Genomic DNA, 23,814 nt, shown 5'->3' with positions numbered 1-23,814 from the left:
GATCACATCGGCAAAATTGGATAACGATAACACTGATGCTGCTTGTACATCATCAACGGTTTCCACAGCATCAACATCTGCTTCTGATAACATTCATGTGGAAACACCTGTTTGCACAAAAATCAACAGAATACAATCATTTTGTGATCGAATGACACACGAACAAAATAACGAATTGAATATTTTGCTTGCTAGAGCTATTTACACCAGTTCAGCACCACATTCAATTACCGAGAATGAAGATTGGAAATTGTTTTTTAAAAAAATTAGACCTTCATACACCTTACCATCGAGATATATGTTATCAAATCGTCTCCTGACCGAAGAGTACGAGCGAGTTGAAGTTCAAGTTAATGATAAAATTAAGCAAGCTGACAATTTATCATTGCAATGCGATGGTTGGTCCAACTTGCGAAATGAAAGTGTAATTAATTTCATTGTTACAACACCCGAACCGTTATTTGTCAAATCAGTACTAACAAAAGCAGAGAAGCATACCGCAGAATATATAACAAAATTAATGGTTGAAGTTCTGGAGGAGTATGGACCTAAAAAATTTTTCGCTATTGTGACTGATAACGCAAAGAATATGAGGAAGGCTGTGAGACAATGTGAAGAGATGTATCCCCATCTTGTATCATACGGCTGTTTAGCGCACACATTACATTTATTGTGCAGCGATATTTTGAAATTATCTTCAATAGAGACACATTTGTCACATATTATACATATCGTTAAAACTATTAACCAGTGTCAAGTACTGAGAGCTCAATTCACAGAAATAAGAAATGAGATGAAGTGTGGAGTGTCTCTTAGCCTACCTGTAAAAACAAGATGGGGTTCACATGTAAAATGTCTTCAAGATCTGACTAAATGCAAGTCCGTCCTACAACGTCTAGCAATATCTCCAGATAAAACAATTCAAGATAGAATACGCAGCGCAAAAGCAAATTTACTTGATGAAGGATTCTGGATAAATTCTAGCGCTCTTGTTGAATTGCTTAAGCCAATTACTGAAGCAATAACACGTCTTGAAGGAGATTCTTCGTCAATTCATTTGGTTTGTGAAACTTTCGCGAAAATCGGTAGTAACATATCTACTCATTTAGAATGCGTGAAACTAACGGATTGCGAAAAAACAGAAGCGATGGATAAATTTATATCAAGGAAGGAATACGCCCTTCAACCGATCCATTTTGCCGCAGACTTACTAAACCCTCGGTCTGTTGGTGCAAATTTATCATCAGCCGAAAGGATTGAAGCGATGAAATACATTACTACTATGTCAACCACGACCACGATAGAGATTGGTGATGAAGGAGTGTCAAAGATTACTGAGGATTTAGGAAACTATTTAGCTAAAACAGACTTTTTTGGCGAAACATTTTTATGGAACATACTCGATAATGTCTCTTTGGTTACATGGTGGAAAGGATTTTGTGGACATTCATGCCTCTCCAAAGTTGCAGTCAGGATATTGACAATGCCGTGCACTTCTGCGGCAACAGAGAGAAGCTTTAGCTCCCAGAGCAGCATTCATACGAAGAGAAGAAATCGCCTAACAACTCAAAGGGCAGCAAATTTAAATTATATACAATATAATTCAAAATTGCTGAAACGTTCACGACAACATCACATACAAAGTCAATATCCTATAGAAGAGACTGTACAGAACAACGTTTCGATAGAAGGTAGAAACTTACAGAAGGAGATAGAAGTAATTGAAAACCATATTTCCGAAGAGGAAGAATTAGACGAGGTAATTTTAAATTTAGGCATTTTTTAGATATGTGATATGTGCATGTGATATATGCAGTTTGCTTCTTTTCCGATTTTCCAATGCATTCCACCGTTTTCGAATAAAAAATTATAAATCTTATGTTTTCAGACAATATCATCATGGCATTCAAATACAACAGGAAATGGAAATTCCGACGATGATTTTAATTTTGCTGACTTTGCAATGACCGATGATGAAATTGATCAAAGAATGGAAACTAGGGAACAGAGACCAGCACGCATTTTGAGACAAAGCAAAGTGAACATTTTAGAAAACGTCTTAATGAAATCGGTAAATTAGTGTAAACACATACATATTTATTGTTTATATTCCAAAATTATCAATTTCAGGGTAAAGGCACAGAACAACCCCAAAAAAAAACGGAAGTCGAGAAGGATACTTCAGATGCCGAAAACAAGGTAGTTAGATCTGTATATATTATATTATAAACCCATTATTTTTACTCTCTATGTTTACACTTTCCTATTTAATTTCAGGATGCAGTTCTGGATTTGCCGGAGATAAAAAAAATTACACAAGGCTCATTGGAAGAGCAAACAATTGAAACTTCGACGTTTTATAACAAGAAGGTCTCCAGTTGTCTGCGAAAAAGGAAGTTGTGATTTATAAAAGCCGCTTAAAACAAAACTAAAGAACCTATGTTTTCATTTCTTTATTATTTGTATGTATTTCTTATCCACTTTTCTTTATTTCATAAGTATGTAGTTACTTTGTGTTTATTATATTCAATATGAATGCAAACAATTGATTTTTTAATACAATGAACATAAATTACATAAGTTACATAAATTACATCTGGTTTGTAATTTTTGGGTAATTTTACACGTGTAACTTACAATTTCTGAAATTACACGTAATTTCACATCGCTATTTCTGACTGATGTGATACTGCACTTTCAGTTTGCTTCTGTATTTTATAAAATAAAATAAAATTTGAATTATTGTTTTGTTTGGAATAATTACTTGAGAATAGTAATTATGATTGGGATCCAAAATAATACCTAACCTAATCCTAATCATCGTAAAAACCTAATAACCGGTTTTTACTTTAAAACGAAAAACCGGTTATAACCGGGAAAATAACCGGTAAAACCGGTTATTTCGAAGTAAAAAAACCGGTTTTAAGTTTAAACCGGTAGGTTTTTCCCATCCCTAATGTGTAGTGTGTGTGTTGAGTAAGTGTCTTGTTACTTTGCAAAGTCGACGTCAAAAATTGGAACATAGTCTTACTAAGTGTATGGAGCTAAAAGGGAAATGTTGAGAAATAAATCGACTTATTTTTTCTATCAAAGGCTAGTGTTACAGTGAGCACGTAAAGGTTGGAATAAATTCATTTTCTCGAGAACGGACGATTTTGGAAAAAAAATCCCGAAACAGGTCAATTTTTATTTTTAAATTGCGACTTTTTGGCATCATACTAGTGACGTCACCCATCTGGGCGTGATGACGTCATCTATAATTTTTTTAAATGAGAAAAGGGGTCGTGTGATAGCTCATTTAAAAGGTAATTCAATTTTCTATTCAGTAATATAAACATTAATATATGTATTTATACAGGGTGTCCAAAAAATTTTTTTTTATTAAATTTATTGACAAAAAGAAGAATAAAAAGAATAATATTTGTAATTTATTTAACTCAAAACACATTATACTGCTATCAGAAAACAGGAAATAATGTTTATTTGATAAATAAATATTGCTTTTTGCTTAAATTCAATATTAAAGCCACCACTCACCCTCACCTTCCTCTTGCCAGTTTAAACATTTAATTTAAGCCAAAATCAATGATTATTTTTCAAATAAACATTTTTTTCTGTTTTCTGAGAGCAGCAAAATGTATTTTGGACTAAATAAATTACATGCATTTTTCTTTTTATTTTTTTAGACACCCTGTATAAATAATTATGTAAATATTTATATTAGTGAATAGAGAATTAAATTACCTTTAAAATAAGCTACCAAAGGACCGCTATTCCCATTTAAAATAATCATCGATGACGTCACCACACCCAAATGGCTGACGTCACTAGTATGATATATATGCCAAAAAGTCGTAATTTAAAAATAAAAATTGATTTGTTTTAGGATTTTTTTCCAAAATCGTCCATTCTCAAGAAAATAAATTTATTCCAACCTTTACGTGCTCTCTATCAATCCACCCTCGTTTAACGTAAATAGTGCTTTTCAAGTTTTCATATTTTTCAATGACTCTTTTATGTATTTCTTATTATAGATACTAGTTACATTATTTTTAATCTTTATACGACTATTGATATCTTATCCCTATTACCTGAGAATATATTTTATTACATATTATGTTTTTCATTTTTGTCGTTTATTTATTCCAATGTTGTTGGCTCCTTTTACCATGCTTGTTAGTCTGCCAGACTATTTATTCTTTTTATTTATAGCTATTTTCTTTATTTTCTAGTAGAAAAGTTTGTATTTTCTGTAGAAGTCTTCTATTTCTTCACAGGTTTTTGAAAGCCGCTTTTCCTTTACCTGCATTCTACCGTTCTTCTTATCTATTTGTGAATTTAGTTATAGTATATACTGAGTTTCTGAATAAGTTTTAGAATGACTCGTTTTCTCGTTTTAGAATTCTCGTTTTTAGAATGACTATATCCTCTGCAGATACTCCTTCCGAAATGTCTACCCTTCTTAAGTTTCTATACCATACATGCATTTTTCTTGTTTTAAGTTGCATTTCTTTATTATTTGATCAATGTCTGCCAATCCTTTGAAAACTGCTTTCCCTTCCAAGCTAAGTTATACAGTGCGCTAGAATAAGTGTTACCCCCCCCCCCCCATCTTCACTCATTTATTTTTAGCACATAAGCAAAACGCTCGGACAGGTCGATTTTTAAAATATTCATATTATATTCAGCATCAATGTTTCGAACTTTACGAGATCCCTCTTCAGGTGAGAGTCATAACTTTGTTTTTTTTTTAGATTGGAAAGTACATCATGTTACACCTCATTTAAAAACTTTTAAAATACTGGTTACAAAAATGTATAATGCTTGGCCAAATTTCGGTCCAATGCTTTTTATATGCAGAAATTTTTTTCGAATCCTAAGAAAACTAATGAGTATTTTTAAAAAATTTGAACGCAGAATGAAAGACTACATTATTACCGAGGGCCGAAAGTCCCTTAGAATAAACAAGAAGTATCTTTTGAATGATACGTTTGAAATTAAAAATCATACTAAATTTTCTCTTAGATTTCACCCCTGTAACTTATTAAAATAAACATTATAGGAGATTTTAGGGACTTTCTGCCCTCGGTAATAATGAAATCTTTCATTCTGCGTTTAAATTTTTCAAAAATTCCTTATTAGTTTTCTCAGTATTAAAAAAAATTAATGCATTTAAAAAGCATTGGGACGAAATTTTGCGCAAGTATTATACATTTTTGTGATCAGTATTTCAAAAGCTTATTCTAGCGTACTCATGGTTTTATCATTTCTGCTGTTAGTTTGTCACTTCCTGATGCTTTTCTATTTTTAACTCTCTGGTTCCTTTTTAAGTTGCTGGATGGTCATCTTTTCATTTATTTTATTATTTCTTCACTTGTCAAAACGAACTTATATTTTAAAGTTAAATTTTGGCTTATACTTAACAAAAATAGTAAATTGTAAAGTTGTAGAAAAGTAATCTATTTTTTGGGCAGTTTATTTGGAAGTTATTTTTATAAACCAGAAAAATTAAAGTCAATCTAAGAAATCGCCTATATTTATCTCAAACAAGAAACAACTTGCAGGATAAAATATGTCAAACTTATCACATGAACAGTATTTTACCCAGCTTTACTATTTAGTTTCTCCCTGTTCATGTAAAAGTTTTATAAAGCTGAATATAAATTTACCATACAATTGTAGATGTCTTTTTATCAAAATAATAACTGATATATCTTGAGTTTAACGTTACTCATTTTTCAGAATTACATTCCTGGAACATATTTCTATTTGTCACTGGATTATGTCCTTTTATAGCGGGAACCATATTTTCTTTCCTCTCCGAAAGTCCTAAATTTTTAATGACGTCAGGAAAAAATGAAAAAGCTCTAAAAGTATTGCAAAAAGTGTATAGTAAGAATACGGGAAATTCACCAGAATCTTATCCAGTAAGTATATTTAAAATACTTACTATTATTACTAAGCATACCTATACTTTATTTCTTAACGGTTGACATCACACTGATGGACAAGTTCACATGACAAGCGCTTAACGTGCGTTTTGATAACGCGCGGTTACTACCAGTCCCGGATTAAGAATCTTGAGGCCCCTAGGCAACCCAAGCTAGGAGACCCCTTCAGAAACTTTTGTCTTTTCCTTCCAAAACTTCGGATAACCCCTCCATCGCCGAGCGGTATTCCTTTGATATATTGGTGGACATTTTGTAGATTTAATCTTAAATTTTTGTTCCATTTTGTTAAACGTGTTACTTGAAGAAATAAAACACAGAAATCGTCAAGTAACTATTTATATAATTTTGCTTAAACTTTGCAAAAAAAAAATTATTTTAGTTTTTTTTTGTTATAGTTATCAATAAAAGAACGATCCGTTTTAAAGTATAATATATAAATAATGTACTATAATAAAATATACTAAAATAATCTATATATATACAGCGTGTCTACTTGAGTTGGAAACATATGGGAAACTTTTTTATTATTAATTTTACGAAAAAAAGTTATTCTTTATAAAAAGTTCTGCATGCCCCAAAACCTAAGATTCAATCATCAGATATCAAATTTTCTGAATATTATACGAGGTATGTCAAAAAATATGAACTTCGTTCAAGAGTAAAGTACCTTTATTTCTCTCAATATCGAAAATGCTTATTCTGAAAAGTTGTTTGGAAATAAAAACTAAGCTCAAATATGCAATTACATGCTTCTAATTGGAAAAAAATATTTTCCAAATTTTTCTCAAATTTATTGATACTAACTTCGTTTTGATTCATTACACATACGATAACTCTTTTATTATTACTTTTACGAAAAAAAGGTATTCTTTAGAAAAAACTCTGTGGTCATAAGGCCGAAGATGCAACCAACAGATATCACATTTTATTAATTTTATACGAGTTATGTCAAAAAAATGAATTTCACTCAAGAGCAAAGTACCTTTATTTTTCACAATATTGAAAACAGTTATTAAAAAAGTTGTTTAGTACTAAAAACTATGTGTCAATATGCAATTACATCCTTCTAATTGAAATACTGTGAAATATAAAGGTGCTATAATATTGAGCGAATTTCATATTTTTTGACACACCTCGTATAAAATTAATAAAAGTTGATATATCATGGTTGTGTCTTAGATTTTAGACCATGCAAAGCTTTTTACGAAGAATAACTTTTTTTCGTAAAATGAATAATAAACGGGTTATCATATTTGTAATAATTAAAAACAATGTTGGGTATCCTTAAATTTGAGAAATTTTTTTTTTTTTTCAATAAGAAGCATGTAATTGCATATTTGATCTTAGTTTTTAATTCCAAACAACTTTTTATCATAAGAATTTTCGATATTGAGAGAAATAAAGGTACTTTACCCTTGACCGAAATTCATATTTTTTGACATACCTCGTATAATATTCAGAAAATTTGATATCTGATGATTGAATCTTAGGTTTTGGGGCATGTAGAACTTTTTATAAAGAATAACTTTTTTTCGTAAAATTAATAATAAAAAAGTTTCCCATATGTTTCCAACTCAAGTAGACACGCTGTATATAAAAGAAAGTCGAGTTATGTTAGTTACACCATTTATAACTCGAGAACGGCTCAACAGATTTTTATGAAATTTTACACGTGTATTCTATCGGACTGGGAATAGGCACAACTCTGATTTCATGCCCGTACGTCATAAGGGGGCTTACCTCCCCTGATATATTTTTTTAATTTTTTGACAAACCGTTTTTTCTTAATTTTGTATGATGTAGAAGCAAGAGATACATACAAACCTACATTTTCACTTTTTTATCTTCAACCGTTATTTTTTAATAGCCATTTAAATATTTTACATCTTTGTTGCCATACTCCTCCGAAACTAATTGACCGATTTTTATTAAATTTGGCAGGTAGACTTCCTGCTAATTCCGAACAAAACGCAGCGATTTTTTCTTCTCTAGCTTCTTCGTCATTGTACCCGGTCATATTACCCGTATGCACGCCAATGGTGAATATAACATTCTTAATTGTATGCCGAAAACGCGCAATAACTACCTCTTAAAACCTACCAAATTTCATTTGCATATCTCAACCGGTTTTAGAGCAATAAATAAATCGTCAGTTTGTAAGAAAAAATTCAACATCCCGTATCTCGGAAACGAAGCATTTGCGGACATATGTTTATAAAGCAAACGGTCATTATTTTTTCATGCAGAATTACCCCTTAAAGTTTGTCGCACTTATTTATAAACACCCTGTATTGATGAAGAACGTTGCTAGTTATTAAAGTACCTAACTTTTTTATTATCCAACATAAGCGAATAAATCAAAAAGTAAAATGTTAAAATAGCCTAAGGTTGCAGTTGAGTTGTAATTTCAATATTTTATATACGCTAGAATATTCCACAGGGTGTTCCAAACTTTGAGGAAAAAACACACTATCATTGTTACACCCGGTACACAATGACACTTATCTGTTTAGCAACAATATTATTACATCGATATTCTTGAAGAATAAAGCTATAATATATTAAAAAAATCACTAAAATCGGACAAGAGGTTTAGGAAATATGAGACATTAAAAATGTCCCATTTTTAAGGTGGTGCGTTAATTTTTGGCTCTTAGTGTATAACCGATTCGTCAGGAAAAATGATAATGGACGAACACGAAATTCGAACTACCTGGTATAATTATATAAATGAACTGTATAATGATGATAGACCCGAAGAATTGGAGACTTTAGATGAAGGTGAAGGACCAGAAATACTAAAATCAGAAATACTACATGCTATAAAATTGGCAAAAAACAAGAAAGCCGTTGGTCCCGACAACATACCTACAGAAATGTTAAAGCTCATAAATGAGGAAAACATTGGAATACTAGTCAAACTTTTCAATGATGTTTATTCGACTGGTGATATCCCTGAAGATTGGTTAACATCCGAATTCATAACCCTACCAAAAAAACAACGTCCGAAAAACTGTAGCGATTATAGAATGATAAGCCTTATGACCCACGCTTTGAAAATCTTTCTACATATCATCCACAGTAGAATCAGAGATAAATGTGAAGAAGACCAGGATGAAACACAATTTGGCTTCAGAAATGGACTGGGAACCCAGGACGCACTCTTTGCACTAAATGTGTTATTGCAGAAATGCCGAGGTCAAAGGAAAGACGTCTTTGCTGTATTTATTGACTATGAGAAGGCCTTTGATCGAGTACAACATCCCAAATTAATTAAAATATTAAAGGATAAAGGAGTTGATAGTCAAGATGTACGAATCATAGAAAAATTATACTGGCGTCAAACAGCAACAGCTTGCGTAAATGGAAAATCAACAGAAATATGCAAAACACAAAGGGGTGTCAGACAGTGTTGTATACTGTCCCCCCTGTTATTCAGTTTATATTCAGATAGAATATTTAAAGAAGCGCTGCATAATGTGGAATGGGGTGTGAAAGTTAATGGAATTCTTATAAATAAAATCAGATATGCAGACGACACAGTTATTTTATTTGATGATATGAATGGATTACAACACCTTTTAAATGCCATTGACACAGTGGGAAGAGAGTTTGGCCTAAATATAAACTGTTCAAAAACAAAATACATGGTATTTAGCCGTTTCGCCCATCAAGATTCACGGCTATGTGTTGATGGTCATATAATTCAAAGAGTACCCAGTTTTAAATATCTTGGTTGCCATATTACTGAACAACTAGATCCAGAAAAAGAGACAAAATGTAGAATCGAGATAGCCCGCACGACATTTTTAAAAATGAGGTCGTTCTTCTGTAATGATAACTTGCAACTTCAACTTCGAAAGCGCATGATTAAATGCTACATTTGGTCAGTGCTCTTGTATGGTGTCGAAGCATGGATATTAAAAATATCCACCATTAACCGTTTGGAGGCTTTTGAAATGTCGCTACACAGACGTATACTGAAAATACCATGGACGGCTATGCTGATAAATGTGGCAGTCCTTAAGAGAGCAAATGCTACCCGCTAGCTGCTTGATAACATCAAATATAGAATGATGGCCTATTTTGGACACGTAGTAAGGGGAGACCGGTATAATATTCCTTAACTTATTATGATGGGTAAAATCGAAGGACGCAGAGGAATTGGTAGAAATCAGGCCTCTTGGTTGAAGAATATCCGGGAGTGGACAGGAATAAAGAAAGCAGAACACCTATTTAGAATAGCTCGAGACAGAGACAGTTTCGCCATGTTAATCGCCAACGTCAAGGGGACTTGACTTGATAGGGCACGTTAAGAAAAAAATTGCCATTTTTGAGTCAACTGGACGACATATATGGAAGAGAACGTTATTATTAGGATGAGAGTCCATTTGGTTTTCTTTCTATTTGTGTTTGCTCATTTGTTTACTACGGTCCATTACAACACTGACCAATGTGTCTGTAAATCGTCTTTAATAAAACATCAGTAGAAACAAAGTAAATAAACGTTATAATTTCAAAATAAAAAAGCTTTCATTTCGAGATAATAACATGAAAATGAAATAGAAAATTCAACGTTTACACAGCGATGAAATTCATTGTACTGCACAATATACAACTGAACATGACTATAATATGCCATAATCATAATAGAATAATTATTTGGCATTCATTCTTTTACAGCATATTCCACCTACACTACATAGACAAGGCGGAAACGGCGGGTTCGTTGGAAAAAAATATTCCCATGAGATTTTTTTGCATAATCACATTCGTGAGACATTCCAGAATAAGGTTCAAGAAGTCGCCCACGTGAAAAGTGGGCCAAATTTTTTCAACAATTTTTTTTAATCACATTGCAAATATCAATATTTTCGGCCCGTTCTAATTTTTTTCTAGATTTTTTTGGGAAATCTGGACAAAAAAGGTCTGTTATAATTTTTCTCTAAAGTGGGTCGTTTTTGAGTTATAAGCAATTTAAAATTGAAAAAAACGAAAAATGGCGATTTTCAAGGCTTAGTAACTCGGTTAAAAGTTATTATTATCAGAGTCGGAAAGTGACTATCACAATTTAAAGCCTACAAGATCCTGAAGAAATTTTTGTCATTATTTTATTATTAAACTGTTATTTTTAAGTAATAATATTGAGCGCCGTGCACGTATTAGGCTGCCGTCCATGGCGAGTGCTAACGAGATGCCATTCCGGCAGTCAATGGTGCATCTTATGCCTCCTCTACATATCAGCAGACGCGTCCGCGGATGACATCCCCGTATGCATCCGCAGATGTGTAGATGGGGTAATTTGGTCGTCTGTTGGTGGTCTGTTGTTTATTTTTAAGGCATGCGGTTGTTGTCGGTTTTCCTAGAACGGATCAAAAGGTTTCCGCGGACGCGTCTGCCGATGTGTAGAGGAGGCACTTTCTTACATCGGCAGATGCATCCGCAGATGCATCCGCAGACGCGTCTGCTGATATGTAGAGGAGGCATTACTCGTACTCACATTACAGTCGGGTCAACACGATCTTACCACTCATTGTTAATAATTAAAAATAACAGCTTAGTAATAAATGAATGACAAATTTCTTCAGGATCCATGTAGGGGGTGCTTTAAACTTTGATTTAGTCACTTTCTGATTTTCATAATAATAATTTTTAATCGAATGAAGTCTTAAAAATGGATATATTTGCGTTTTTCCAATTTTAAATTGTTTATAACTCGAAAACGATCAACTTTAGAGAAAAATTGTAGGAGACCTTTATTGTCAAGAATGGTCCAAAAACCCCAAAAAAAGATTCGTCCGGACCGAAAATATTGACTTTTACAATTTAATTACAAAAAAAAAATGTTAACAAAAATTTACAAAAAAATCTCATGGGAATATTTTTTCAACGAACCCGCCGTTTTCGTCTTGTCTAACACTACTCTAAAAATAGCTAAAACGAAGTAATCGGGGCTTAGGTCGCCTAGTCTACTGAACGCTGGCTTTTTCCTAATTCCCTCAAACTGTTTTTCTTGCCAAAACAATAAGCTTAAGCACTGTATGTAAACGTAATAGCAGACGGACGGAGATACTTAGTTATTTTGCGCTAAAATGTAAAATCCATTTTTAGATTTCATTGTAACTTTCATTTTAGTTTCTAGTGAGTGTAGTTCTTGTTTTACTTAACTAAATAGTTAGAATAATGATGATTGTATTTTTAGAGATCTAAATAGTGTATATATTTTCCGTGGTTTTCCAGGTTTAACTCCATGTTGAACAACTTTAGCTTTTTGAAAGACCATTGTATTGTTTCTTCTAAAAATCAAATATATTCAATGCGGAGAAAAACCACGGAAACTACAGAAATCTCATATGGTTTCCGCGAAATTATCGCTAGCGTTAAGATAAGGTTCAAGCACTCTGAATTGGCGATTTTCGACTCTTATTGGAGTCATCGTCGGAGAGGCGTAGGCCTGCTGCTCCATACTCGACGTGGCCAACCATGAAAGCTTAGGCCCACATTGCAACTGACGTGTATGGATTAGGTGACTAGCGTCATCTGGCAATTGAAAGGTAAAGTTTTCAATCCTAATAGCAACATTAATAATATTGAAAAATATTAAAAATATTACTAAAACATTTTTAAATTGAAAACTTATTGGTCCATTTCCCTGTTGACACCTCCAAGGCTTCTACAATATGCAAGCCAGATGGATGCTGCAGTGAAGACAAAAGGGAAGGAATTCTACACTATGCAATTCAAAACCCCCGTCTGCAGCTTGGTAAAGTTCCAACGAAAAATTGACCTAGTTACTCTATAGGAGTAATACTAATATGAAATAAATAAAAATGTATACCATTTTTATTCAGTTGCAATGCGAAGGCAAAACAATCTTATTTTTCACTTAGAATACGGAGCGCAGTCCAGCACTTTGAATCGGCGATTTTCGACTCTTAAAACTTTACCTTACCTTTCTTATTTATTTATTGCTTTAAAACCGGTTGAGATAGGCAAATAGAATTTGGTGGGTTTTAAGACGCAGTTATTGCACATATTTTGACATACAATTAAGAATTTAATATTCACCATTGGCGCGCATACCTTAAAATTATACTTTTTTTTACATTTAGGTAAAATAAATTAAGTGAATTCCTTAATATAGAGTTTATGCACAAGACCACAAGAGACATGGTGAGAGACGTCATCATTTATGATACCTTGTTCTCCAGCTTCACTGATATTATGTGGCTCGTTTGTATGCATATCTAAAAATGTTTGATGATTTTTACCAAACTTCCAAACTAAAAGTAATTATTTTGCATGCAAAACTTTTAATAACTACATATAGTCTTCGTCAGCACGTAGATTAATAAAAAATTTTGCGCTGCTAGCAATCTAAAAGTAATTATTTTTTTATAGTAAAATATTTCTCTAGTATTTGCTAATAACAATCTAAAAAAGTTAATATCTCTGCAAATATTGCAGAGGTTATAGTATTCGCGGGTACATACTCGTACGTGAACATATATTTTTTGCCGATATTTATCACAAACAATTCTTTTTGCAACAGACTTCAAAAAATTACAGTCTCTGAAGTATAACTTTGTCGCAAATACACATACCGGCAAAATTAGCCGAACACCTTAAAAATGGGACATGTTTGATGTCTCGAATTTCCTAAACTTGTTGTCCGATTTGAGTGATCCTTTTAGTGTGTTCTAGCCTTATTAGTTAGGAATATCGGTGTAATAATGTTATTGCTAGACAGGTAAATGTCATTTTATACCGGGTGTTAAAATCATACTGTGTTTTTTTCTTAAAGTTCGGAACACCCTGTGGAATATTCTAGCATATATAAAATAATAAAATTAAAACTCGATTGTAGACTTAGGCCTTCTTAACATTTTATTTTTTGATTTATTTGTTTATGTTGGAAAATAAAAAAGTTGTGTGCCTTAACAACTAGCCAAAATCCTCATAGGTTAAAATAGGTCCTGTCCTAGGATCCTCATAGGTCCTGTTAAAATCATACTGTGTTTTTTTCTTAAAGTTCGGAACACCCTGTGGAATATTCTAGCATATATAAAATATTAAAATTAAAACTCGATTGTAGACTTAGGCCTTCTTAACATTTTATTTTTTGATTTATTTGTTTATGTTGGAAAATAAAAAAGTTATGTGCCTTAACAACTAGCCAAAATCCTCATAGTAGGGGAGGAAAGTATGCTAAATTTGCAGTTACTCTAGCGTTATGGGGACCTATTGGATTGTGATGTGAAGAGTGGGTGCAAAAACCAAAAAAAGTTAAGTTAAGTTCTCTATAAAGTGTGGGACTCTCCATTTTTAATTTAATTTTCAATTTCCACCAATCGTTTTTTCCGATTATAGCGCAATCTATCCATAATTGGAAAAATCTTGCGAATAAAAGTTGCTTATTTTTACGTCAAGCATCCAAATCTGCGATAAAAATTGGGGGCTCCTATTTAAGATTTTAAAGTAACCCCCACCCTACCTCCGTGGCCCAGCCCTGTTTGTTGCCATTCGGTAGATTTTTGAAAAATATTGAATAGTTTCATTTTGAAGTTTTACGATCTGATGTTCATTTCACGAAATATCGCAGGGTTCGTATTTAAAATTTTTAATTTACCCCTCACCCCTCTCCGGGGGGTGTCACGAGCCCCCACGGAGGTGGGATGGGTGATTTAATTTAAAATCTTAAATAGGAGCCCCAATTTTTATTGCCGATTTGGATTCATTACGTAAAAATAAGCAACTTTTATTCGACACATTTTTTCGAATTCTGGATAGATAGCGCTATAATCGGAGAAAAATGATTGTTTCAAATGAAAAATTAAATCAAAAAATGAAAAGTCCCCCACTTTATAGAAAGTTTAACTTTTTCTGATTTTAGCACATACTCTTCACAATCCAATAGGTTCCCATAACGCTCGAGTAACTGCAAATTTAGTATACTTTCCTCCCATACTATGAGGATTTATTGATGAAAAACATGGATAGGTAGTTGTTAACGCACATAACTCTTTATTATCTCACGTAAGTAAATGAATCAAAAAGAAAAATGTTAAGAAAGCCTAAGTCTACAATCGAGTGTTAATTTTAGTATTTTACATATGCTAGAATATTCCACAGGGTGTTCCAAGAAAAAAACACAGTATGGTTGGTACACCCAGTATAAAATGATATTTACCTGTTTAGCAACAATATTATTACAAAGATATGCTTAAATAATAAGGCTATAACATTACTAAAAAGATCACTCAAATCAGACGAGTGGTTTAGGAAATTCGAGACATCAAACATGTCCCATTTTTAAGGTGTTCGGCTAATTTTGCCGGTGTGTGTATTTTAGCACCTATAGTCATTGGTCGCTATACCCTCACGGTTTCAGAATATTACACACAACTTTTTCCATCGTAAACTACCCATGCTCTAGTTCCTTCTAGTTTCCTAATTATTATCCTTCCTCTACAATCGAGTAGACTCGTCTGCTCAGTTGGTGGTTCAGTTGACTTAGTGTGGCCCAATTATTGTTAAGTCAGTGCGCTTCACGTGAGATATTTTTTTTATCGCGCGGCCACCGTATATAATATTATTTAGCATTATTTTATAGCATTATTTTATATTGTAGCATTATTTTGTTTTGTATTTGCAATATGAATCGTGCAAAGATAATTTTAGAACTTGCCTTGTTGCAGGACAATAAAATAAAGGTACTACTACAAATTTTAAATTTATATTGAAATATTAAAATTAATATTATTTCGACATGTTTAGATTAAAATGTACAAGCGCATCAACAGTCATATATTGTGTAAAGCAAATAATAATTTTATTAAGTTTAAAATCTATTTTGAAAATTTGATTTCGTAAAAAAGGCAAAAGTTGGATATGTGAGACAAAATTTCACGCGCGACCACTCACGTGAAAGCCAACCTAGCGGCCAATGCCGGGTTACGGACACACAAATAAAGTAATTTAATTACGAGGCTTGTTCAATTGAAATGCATCCTTGATCCATTAAAACGTTGTTAACAAATACATTAATGATTACCGTTACAATAATAAACCCTAGAAGGACCAAGGAGGTTAAAAAGTATCCACAACATTGCATTACATCCGATTTTCTAAATACCTTTGTTCCTAAAAATCTCAAATAATTAGTAGTTGTCGGCGTACTGCTGCCCTATTAGATGGCATAATTAGCATTTCTATAATTTAATTAATTTCCTTATACTTTTATAAAAAATTGACAGTGCACTATAAATAATCCCCTTGAATACCTTCACCACCATCCCAAAATGGAAAGGAACGATCTCATTGATGTGTCAAATTAGCAAAATCTAAAAGAAAAAAGGCCAATAAGTGGGCAAAAACAACCATAGTTTGTTCAAAATGCAAGTATGTATGCGGTAAGCACAGTAAGAAGTCAAAAATGTTTCTGTATCCTACGATGACACAATTCCATTGAAGCCGAAGACTCCAGGTAAATTATAAATTCGTATCCTTTAACTGTTTCATTAACGTCTCGGAATAATATAAAAGTATTATTTTTAAATTAGTTTAAATAAAGAAGCACGTTTTTACTTAATTTATATGTAGACATTTATTGACCCTTCTTGGTCCTCGGTGTTTCTAATAAAAGGTTGGTCCTGCAAGGTTTAAGGAACATATCCCATTGTTTTACCAACCAATGCCAAAACCAACCATTTTATTTATTTTGCTCAACAGACCATGTAGGCCCAGGGCGTGAAATATACAATTACATGTTTTTTACTATACATACAATATTATTTTGTCTATTAAAAATACATTATATAAATATATGGAAGAACAAAGTGGATTTCGTGCAGGAAGATCGTGAACTGATAATATATTCGTTCTGCAGCAGGTAATAGAAAAACGAAAGGCAAGGAATCTGTCTACCCACCTATTGTTTGTAGATTTGGAGAAGGCATACGATACGGTACCTTTGAAAAAACTGTTTCAAACATTGACGAAGGTAGGTCTCAATAGAGAGTATGTGGATGCTATCGCAAATATATACAAAAATGCAAGAAGGGTCGTTAAAGAAGGAAACTTTATATCTGAATCATTCCCTATATCAAAGGGGCTTAAACGAGGATGTTGTCTGTCTCTGACTTTATTTAAAATATATATTCAATCATTGCTAGAGCAGTGGAGGAAACAAGTATCCGGAATTGGAATAGACATAGGCAGTGGTAAATGTCTAACAACTTTGTTTTTTGCAGATGATCAGGTAGTCGTAGCGAATGATGAGGAAAACATGGACTACATGTTTAGAAAACTAAACAAAGAATATGAAAAATGGGGCCTCAATATGAATATGTCAAAGACAGGGTATCTTAAAATAGGGGATGATGAAGAAGATCCAGAGTTGGAAATTTGAACCACAAAAAGATGTAATGAATATAAATATTTCGGATCTATAATATCTAAAGAAGGCACTACCAAAAGAGACATCGAAAAGAGAACGCAGCAGGGCAAAAAAGCGGTAAACATTCTAAGCTCTCTACTGTGGTCTAAAGATATAAGACCAAAGACGAAATTGACAATCTATCGTACCTTGGTAGAGCCTATTATGATTTATGGGGCAGAAGTTTGGCAGATGACAATAAAAGCTAGAAAAAGAATAGAAGTAGTAGAAATGGATTATCTAAGGAGAGCGTGTGGTATATCTAAGAAAGATCGCATCAGGAATGAAGATATTAGAAGGAGGACACATGCTGTATATTATTCCAGTGTAGATAGAATTGAAACTAGACAACTAGTGTGGTATGGTAACGTGAACCGAATGAATGAAGATAGATGGCCAAAGAAAGCTATGAATTACATACCACACCAAAGAAGAAGAAGGGGAAGACCTTCAGCTGCCTGGGAAGAAAATGTACGGCACATCATGAAAGATAGAGTCATCAAAGAAGACGAATGGATGGACAGAAAACGATGGCGGTCGAAATGCGAGAAGCGGCAGAGGCTGTAGGAACCTCGCTTATAGATAGATATATAGATAGATATAAACATACACATTTATAGCTCTAATTTTACAGCATGACACATTCTTATGTTACAATTTCTCTTGCTCTCTTCTTACCACCCCTCTCCATTCTCTTCTGTCTAATACCTTGTTTCTCCAGTTATCTATTTTTAATTCACTTAAATCTGCTTGGACGCTGTCAAACCATCTTTTACCTGGTCTTCCTTTCCTTTTTTCCCGACTGTTTTCCTGTTCAATATCATCTTGGTCATTCTATGATTTTCCAATCTTTGCACATGTCCCAGCCATGTTATTCCGTATGGGTTCCGTATACAGCTCGTCCAACTCTTTATTTGTCCTTCTTCTCCATTCCATTTGTGTAATTATGCCTCCGTAAATTGATCGGAGAATTTTCCTCTCCCATCTTTCCAATCTTTCTTCATCTGCCTTTCTCAAACCCCATAATTCAGCTCCATATACAACCCTAGCTCTAATCACTGTCTTGCAAATTCTTTCTTTTGATTTTCTTGAAACAAACTTAGACTTCATTAGGGATCTCAGCATTCCGTATTTCTGGTTGCCTTTTGTAATTCTGGATTCTATTTCTTTATCTTCATGTTTATTTTCCTTTACTTTCACACCAAGGTAGGTAAACTCTTCCACTCTGTCAAAACTGTATATGTAATTTTTATCCCCTTGTATTTCTATAAACTCTTCATTGTCTTGCTGTGTATCCCCCATTATCATGTATTTAGTTTTCTATTCATTTATCTTTAGGCCAAACCTATTTGCTTCTTTTTCTATCTTTTTCACAATTCTTTTCAATTCTTTCTTTGATTTTGCTAATATTGTTAGATCATCCGCGAAAGGTATACATTGATGTTCATTTTTAAATATGGGTTTTCTCCATTTTTATGCTGCAATTCCTCCTTACTACTTCCAGAACAGCCAAACCCAAACAACCTCCCTAAGAAATTCTTACGGCTGTAGCTCGAAAAATTCTATTTCTGTATTTTGTATTTTTTCGTCCCACTGAAAACGACTACCATTTAACGTCTTTTTCAGTGACTCAAAATTGTGAAAATCACAAGGTTACAAGTCGGGACTATAAGGTGGATGCTATAATATCCTCCATTTCTTTCGCCATATATTTTTCTCTACTACTTTGGCAATCTGATTGGTTGTATTAGAAGTGATTTTCCTCGTGGCAACATAGATAAAAGTAATCTATTATTCTGCCGATACTTATCAGATTTGTTAGTCTCTCCGAAAAATTAATACTGTTAAAAAAGTAATATTGTTTTAACCCACGTAATTTTATTATAATTTTACATAAAACCAGTTATAAATTTCAGATAAACTGACATTGCAGGTTAAAGAATTGGTGCAAGAAAAAGAAGTTATTGAGTTATCAGACGTGGATCCAAAGCCAAAGGTCAAAATTATAAATGGTGGAATGAGCAACATCGGCCTATTATTTAAACCTAATTATATATCAAAGTTTGCCCTAATAACAGCTATACAAGTTACATTTATGGCAAGGTAAGCAGTATATTTTAGTGGTAAAAATGATCAGAGATTATCTACTTAATCGCATCACTCCAAAACTTTAAGTCCGTTTTTACATGGATTCTTGGTTGAAGTTACTTGGTATAGGTAAATGTAATAATATTTTTTCTTATTGATGTGTCTATCCGAATGTTGGCGATCATCACAGCAATCTTTATCCTGTTGGCAACAACACAGAAAAGATATGTTATGATGAACCAGGTTCTGATTTTTTTTAACAAGGTTGTTCCTCTTCTTCCTGGACCTCGTCTTTTTCCTGCAGGGTGTAGCTTTCGAAATTTAATAATGGTCAGTTAGTACCTCTGAATTCTTCTTCATTCTTTTGAGAACCTTATTTATCACTTGCTTAGTCCACATGATCTTAAGTATTCTATGATATTGCTGCATCTCTTATCTTCCAATCATCTGCATAAATCTTCGTTCAAGGTCCACGATTCAACACCATAAAAAAGGACAAATAGACGTAGCATACCAGCATTTTTACTTTTTTACCAATAGCAAGGTTAAGACTCTATTTGAAGGCCTTAATCCGGTTGAAGGTGGATCTAGCTTTTCCAATGGTGAACCTAGCGTTTCCAGCTGAATGCTTTATTTGGTCAGACCATCCAATTGGTGATCGTCCTCTTGATCTTCTCCCCGGAACGTTTCCAGAACATTAACATACAGTTGTCATACTAATAATAAGAAATTGGGAGGAAGTAAGAATGTCCGAAAAATGAAAAACAGGGTGGACAGTTCCTATTCTATACAAAGTTTCCACCACACAATCAAACAACTATAGAGGAGGAACATTGTTAAAGAGCTGCTAAATTTATATTGTTATATTGTTATAAATTGTTAAACAAAATATTATCATTAATCAGACAAAAACTCTTAAAATACATTGAAACTAAAATAGGAGAATATCAGCTGAGATTTAGAGAAGTAAGGATAACAATAATATCAGGCAAACCATGTGGAAAACCGAAAAGGAGATGGAAGAACCAGGTAAATGCGGATCTTAAGAAGATGGAAACTAGGGTATGTATAATCGTAAGCAAAAACAGGAACGAATGGAGAAATATTGTAGAAGATGCCAAGGCATACAACCAATTATTTTAAAATTAAAATGTTAATGCGGGTTGATTCCCCGTAATAAATGAACATGAAGAGCCCAAAGACGCTCTATAATAGTGTGGATGCCATGATGATATTATTGACTGTAATGAAAAATATAATATATATCAATCGGTTTTAAAACGTCTTGCGACGTTGTCCGATGCCTAATGTCCATGACACTCTATCATCCCATTGGCCCTCTCTAAGATCTCTTGCGCTCATCGCCTTCGTTACTCCCTCTCTCCAAGATTTCTTGGGTCTTCCTCTCTTTCTGCGGTTTGGTGGTACCCATTGCATAATTATTTTAGGGAGTCTTGAGTTATCCACTCTCTGGACGTGTCCGTACCATATCAGCTGTTTTCTTTCTATGTCTGTTGTTAGAGAGCCGTCAACCCCCATTCGCTGTCTTATCTCATCATTACGTATTCTCTCTCTGCGTGACACTCCTACTGATCTTCTAAAAGCGTCCATTTCTACTGCCTCCAGTTTTCTTCTGTTGTTTTCGGTTATCCGCCAAGTTTCTGCTCCGTACAATAGACTGCTTTTAATAAGAGATTCGTAGATATTGTGTTTTCTTCTTTTTCCTATTTCATGATTTCACAGTACGCTGTTTAGAGAACCTATTGTTTTTCTGGATTGTGTTATTCTTCTCTTTATTTCTTCATCATCTTTCCCCGTTGTGTCAAAAACGATTCCTAGATATGTGTAATGGTCGCAGGGCATGATGATTTCATTATTTTCTAATGTGATGTTCGATAGTTCGGTACCTATTGGCAGGTATTTTGTTTTTTCTGTATTAATTTCTAGTCCCCACTTTCTATATTCTTCTTGTAATTTCCTTGCCATGTACTCTAAATCATCTTTATCGTTTGCTATAACAACCTGGTCATCAGCAAACTGCAATGTATATAAGCAAATCTCTCCAAGGTCTACGCCCATGCCTCTGCATTTTCGTTTCCACTCTTTCAATGCTTTTGAAACATATATTTTAAATAAAGTCGGTGATACACAACAGCCCTGACGTAGACCTTTATTAACCAGGAAGCTTTGCGATAATCTGTTTCCAGTTTTTATTTGTGATGTTGACCCTTCATACAAATTTCTTAAGGCTTTTATTAAGGTGACACTAATATTCGTCTGTCGTAACACGTTCCAGAGTTTGTTTACAGGAACTGTATCGTACGCCTTCTGCAAGTCAATAAAGTCAATAAACATGAGGCGGGTTTCTTGATTTGTGCTTAATTTTTTTTCTATTAGTTGTTTGAGGCAGAAGATATTATCAGTACAGCTTCTTCCTGTTCGAAAACCGGATTGTTCTTCTTCCTCTTGGTCTTTGTACTCCTTCTCAATGCGGTCTCTAATTATTCGTCCATACAAACGGCTGAATGTACTAGTCACTGATATCCCTCTATAGTTTTCACATTTAAGCTTATCTCCTTTCTTATGGATCGACGAAATATAAGCAATTTTCCACTCGTCGGGTACGGGAGAACCATTTATAAATTGATTTATGCACCAAGTGACGGTTTCAAACAATTTTTGTGATCCACATTTTATTAGTTCGGCTGGGATATCCCCTGGTCCTGGAGACCTACCGTTTTTCAGTTCTTTTATAGCTTTTCTAATTTCTGTCACTTGTATTGTTATATCTTCTCCTTCAATGTTAACCTCTGTTGGTGATTGAGTAAAGTATTCGTCCCTATTTTCTGTCAGTAGTTCCCCATAGTACTTTTCCCATTTTTGTGTGGATATTAATTGAATGTTTGTGCTCTTCCTTTCGTTAGTCCTTATTTTATTGAGGAACTTCCATGTTTCTGTACATTTTCTGCCTCCCAGGTAGGTATTAATTTCCTGGCACTTCTTATCCCACATTTCTCTTTTTGCTTTTACTGTTGTTCTTCTTGTTATTCTTTTGAGTTCCAAGTATTCATCTCTATCTTTTTGTTGTTTACTGCTCAGCCATCTGGTATACGCTTGCTTTTTCTTTTCTACGAGTGCTTCTATTTCTTTGTTCCACCATAGTTTTTCACATGAAAAATATAAACTACCACAAATATCAATACAGTAGTACATATTAGGAAATTAAAGAAAATAAATATAAGAAATGATGAAAAAGACAAATTTAATATCTCACGAACATTTTGGGCACGTTCACATGACAAGCGCTTAACGAGCCGTTTGTGACGCGTTGTTAGAACTGCATACATTTGATTCAGGCCTTTTATAATATGCTATCACGTAAGCGTTGGTCATGTTAAAAGAAATGAACGAGGATAATATTGGTCAACATATTTGAACCGTATGGTCTAACAATGCACGTTGATTCTCCTACAAGGATTACAAAAACTTCATCTACCATAATTGATTATACTGTCTCAGATTTTTCACCCCTTGATGTCCACTCTACAATTATTAATGCTGGACTATCTGATTATGAAGCAGTTTATACGAAGTTTAATATCTTGAGCAAACCCTCCTCGAAAACACGACGTTTAGGTAGGATTTTTTTCCACCCGGAACTTTCGTAATTTCCAAAATTTATGCTTAACCTCTGAGTGGCGCTTTCCTGCTATGGACGTGGATAATAATTTCAGTACTTTTTTGGATAAGCTTGTCCGTATCTTCAATAAAGCATTTCCTTTAATTGCAATTAAGCCAAAACATCGCAAACCCTGGACTACTAAAGGTATCCGAATATCTTCCAAGAATATGCGTTCTCTTCTCTATATCAGGAAATTTACTACCAACGTTTCTATCACTGAATATATCACAAAGTACAGGGCAACCTATCTTAAACTTATAAAATCAGCTAAAAAAGACTACTACCATAACCGTTTGGGAAGCTCAAAAAGTGTTGCAAAAGAAACTTGGTCCATAATAAACGATCTTCGAAATAAAACCCACACTGCTAAAACAATTTCCCTTCCAGACCCTGAAAATCTAAATGAGTACTTTGTTAATGTGAGTAAAAATATTACATCAACTATTTTGCCACAACAAGATCTCATTGCTTATCTCCCTAATTCAAGAAAGGTCTCGAATTCATTCTTTATAAAACCAGTCGATAAATCTGAACTGATCCAAACAATCAATAGTATCAAAAGCAAATCCTCCTGTAGTACTGATGGTCTATCGATAAAAATTTTTTCTAATCTCCCAGAAAATGTGTTAGAAGTCCTCATCTCACTAATTAATGAT

General features: G+C 33.5%; 1 protein-coding gene across 1 annotated transcript in view; it reads left to right on the top strand.

The window, feature by feature from the left end:
- LOC114324324 (synaptic vesicle glycoprotein 2B-like) overlaps positions 1–23,814 on the top strand; it is a 75,115-nt gene that overhangs the window by 20,882 nt on the left and 30,419 nt on the right. The window contains exons 5-6 of the mRNA XM_028272131.2: positions 5,743–5,927; positions 19,322–19,491. Coding sequence (XP_028127932.2) covers positions 5,743–5,927; positions 19,322–19,491 — 355 coding nt within the window. The remainder of the gene's footprint in view (positions 1–5,742; positions 5,928–19,321; positions 19,492–23,814) is intronic.

Source organism: Diabrotica virgifera, chromosome 9 (assembly GCF_917563875.1).
Source record: "Diabrotica virgifera virgifera chromosome 9, PGI_DIABVI_V3a".
NCBI lineage: Eukaryota > Metazoa > Arthropoda > Insecta > Coleoptera > Chrysomelidae > Diabrotica > Diabrotica virgifera.
This window is presented reverse-complemented; position numbering and strand designations above follow the sequence as displayed.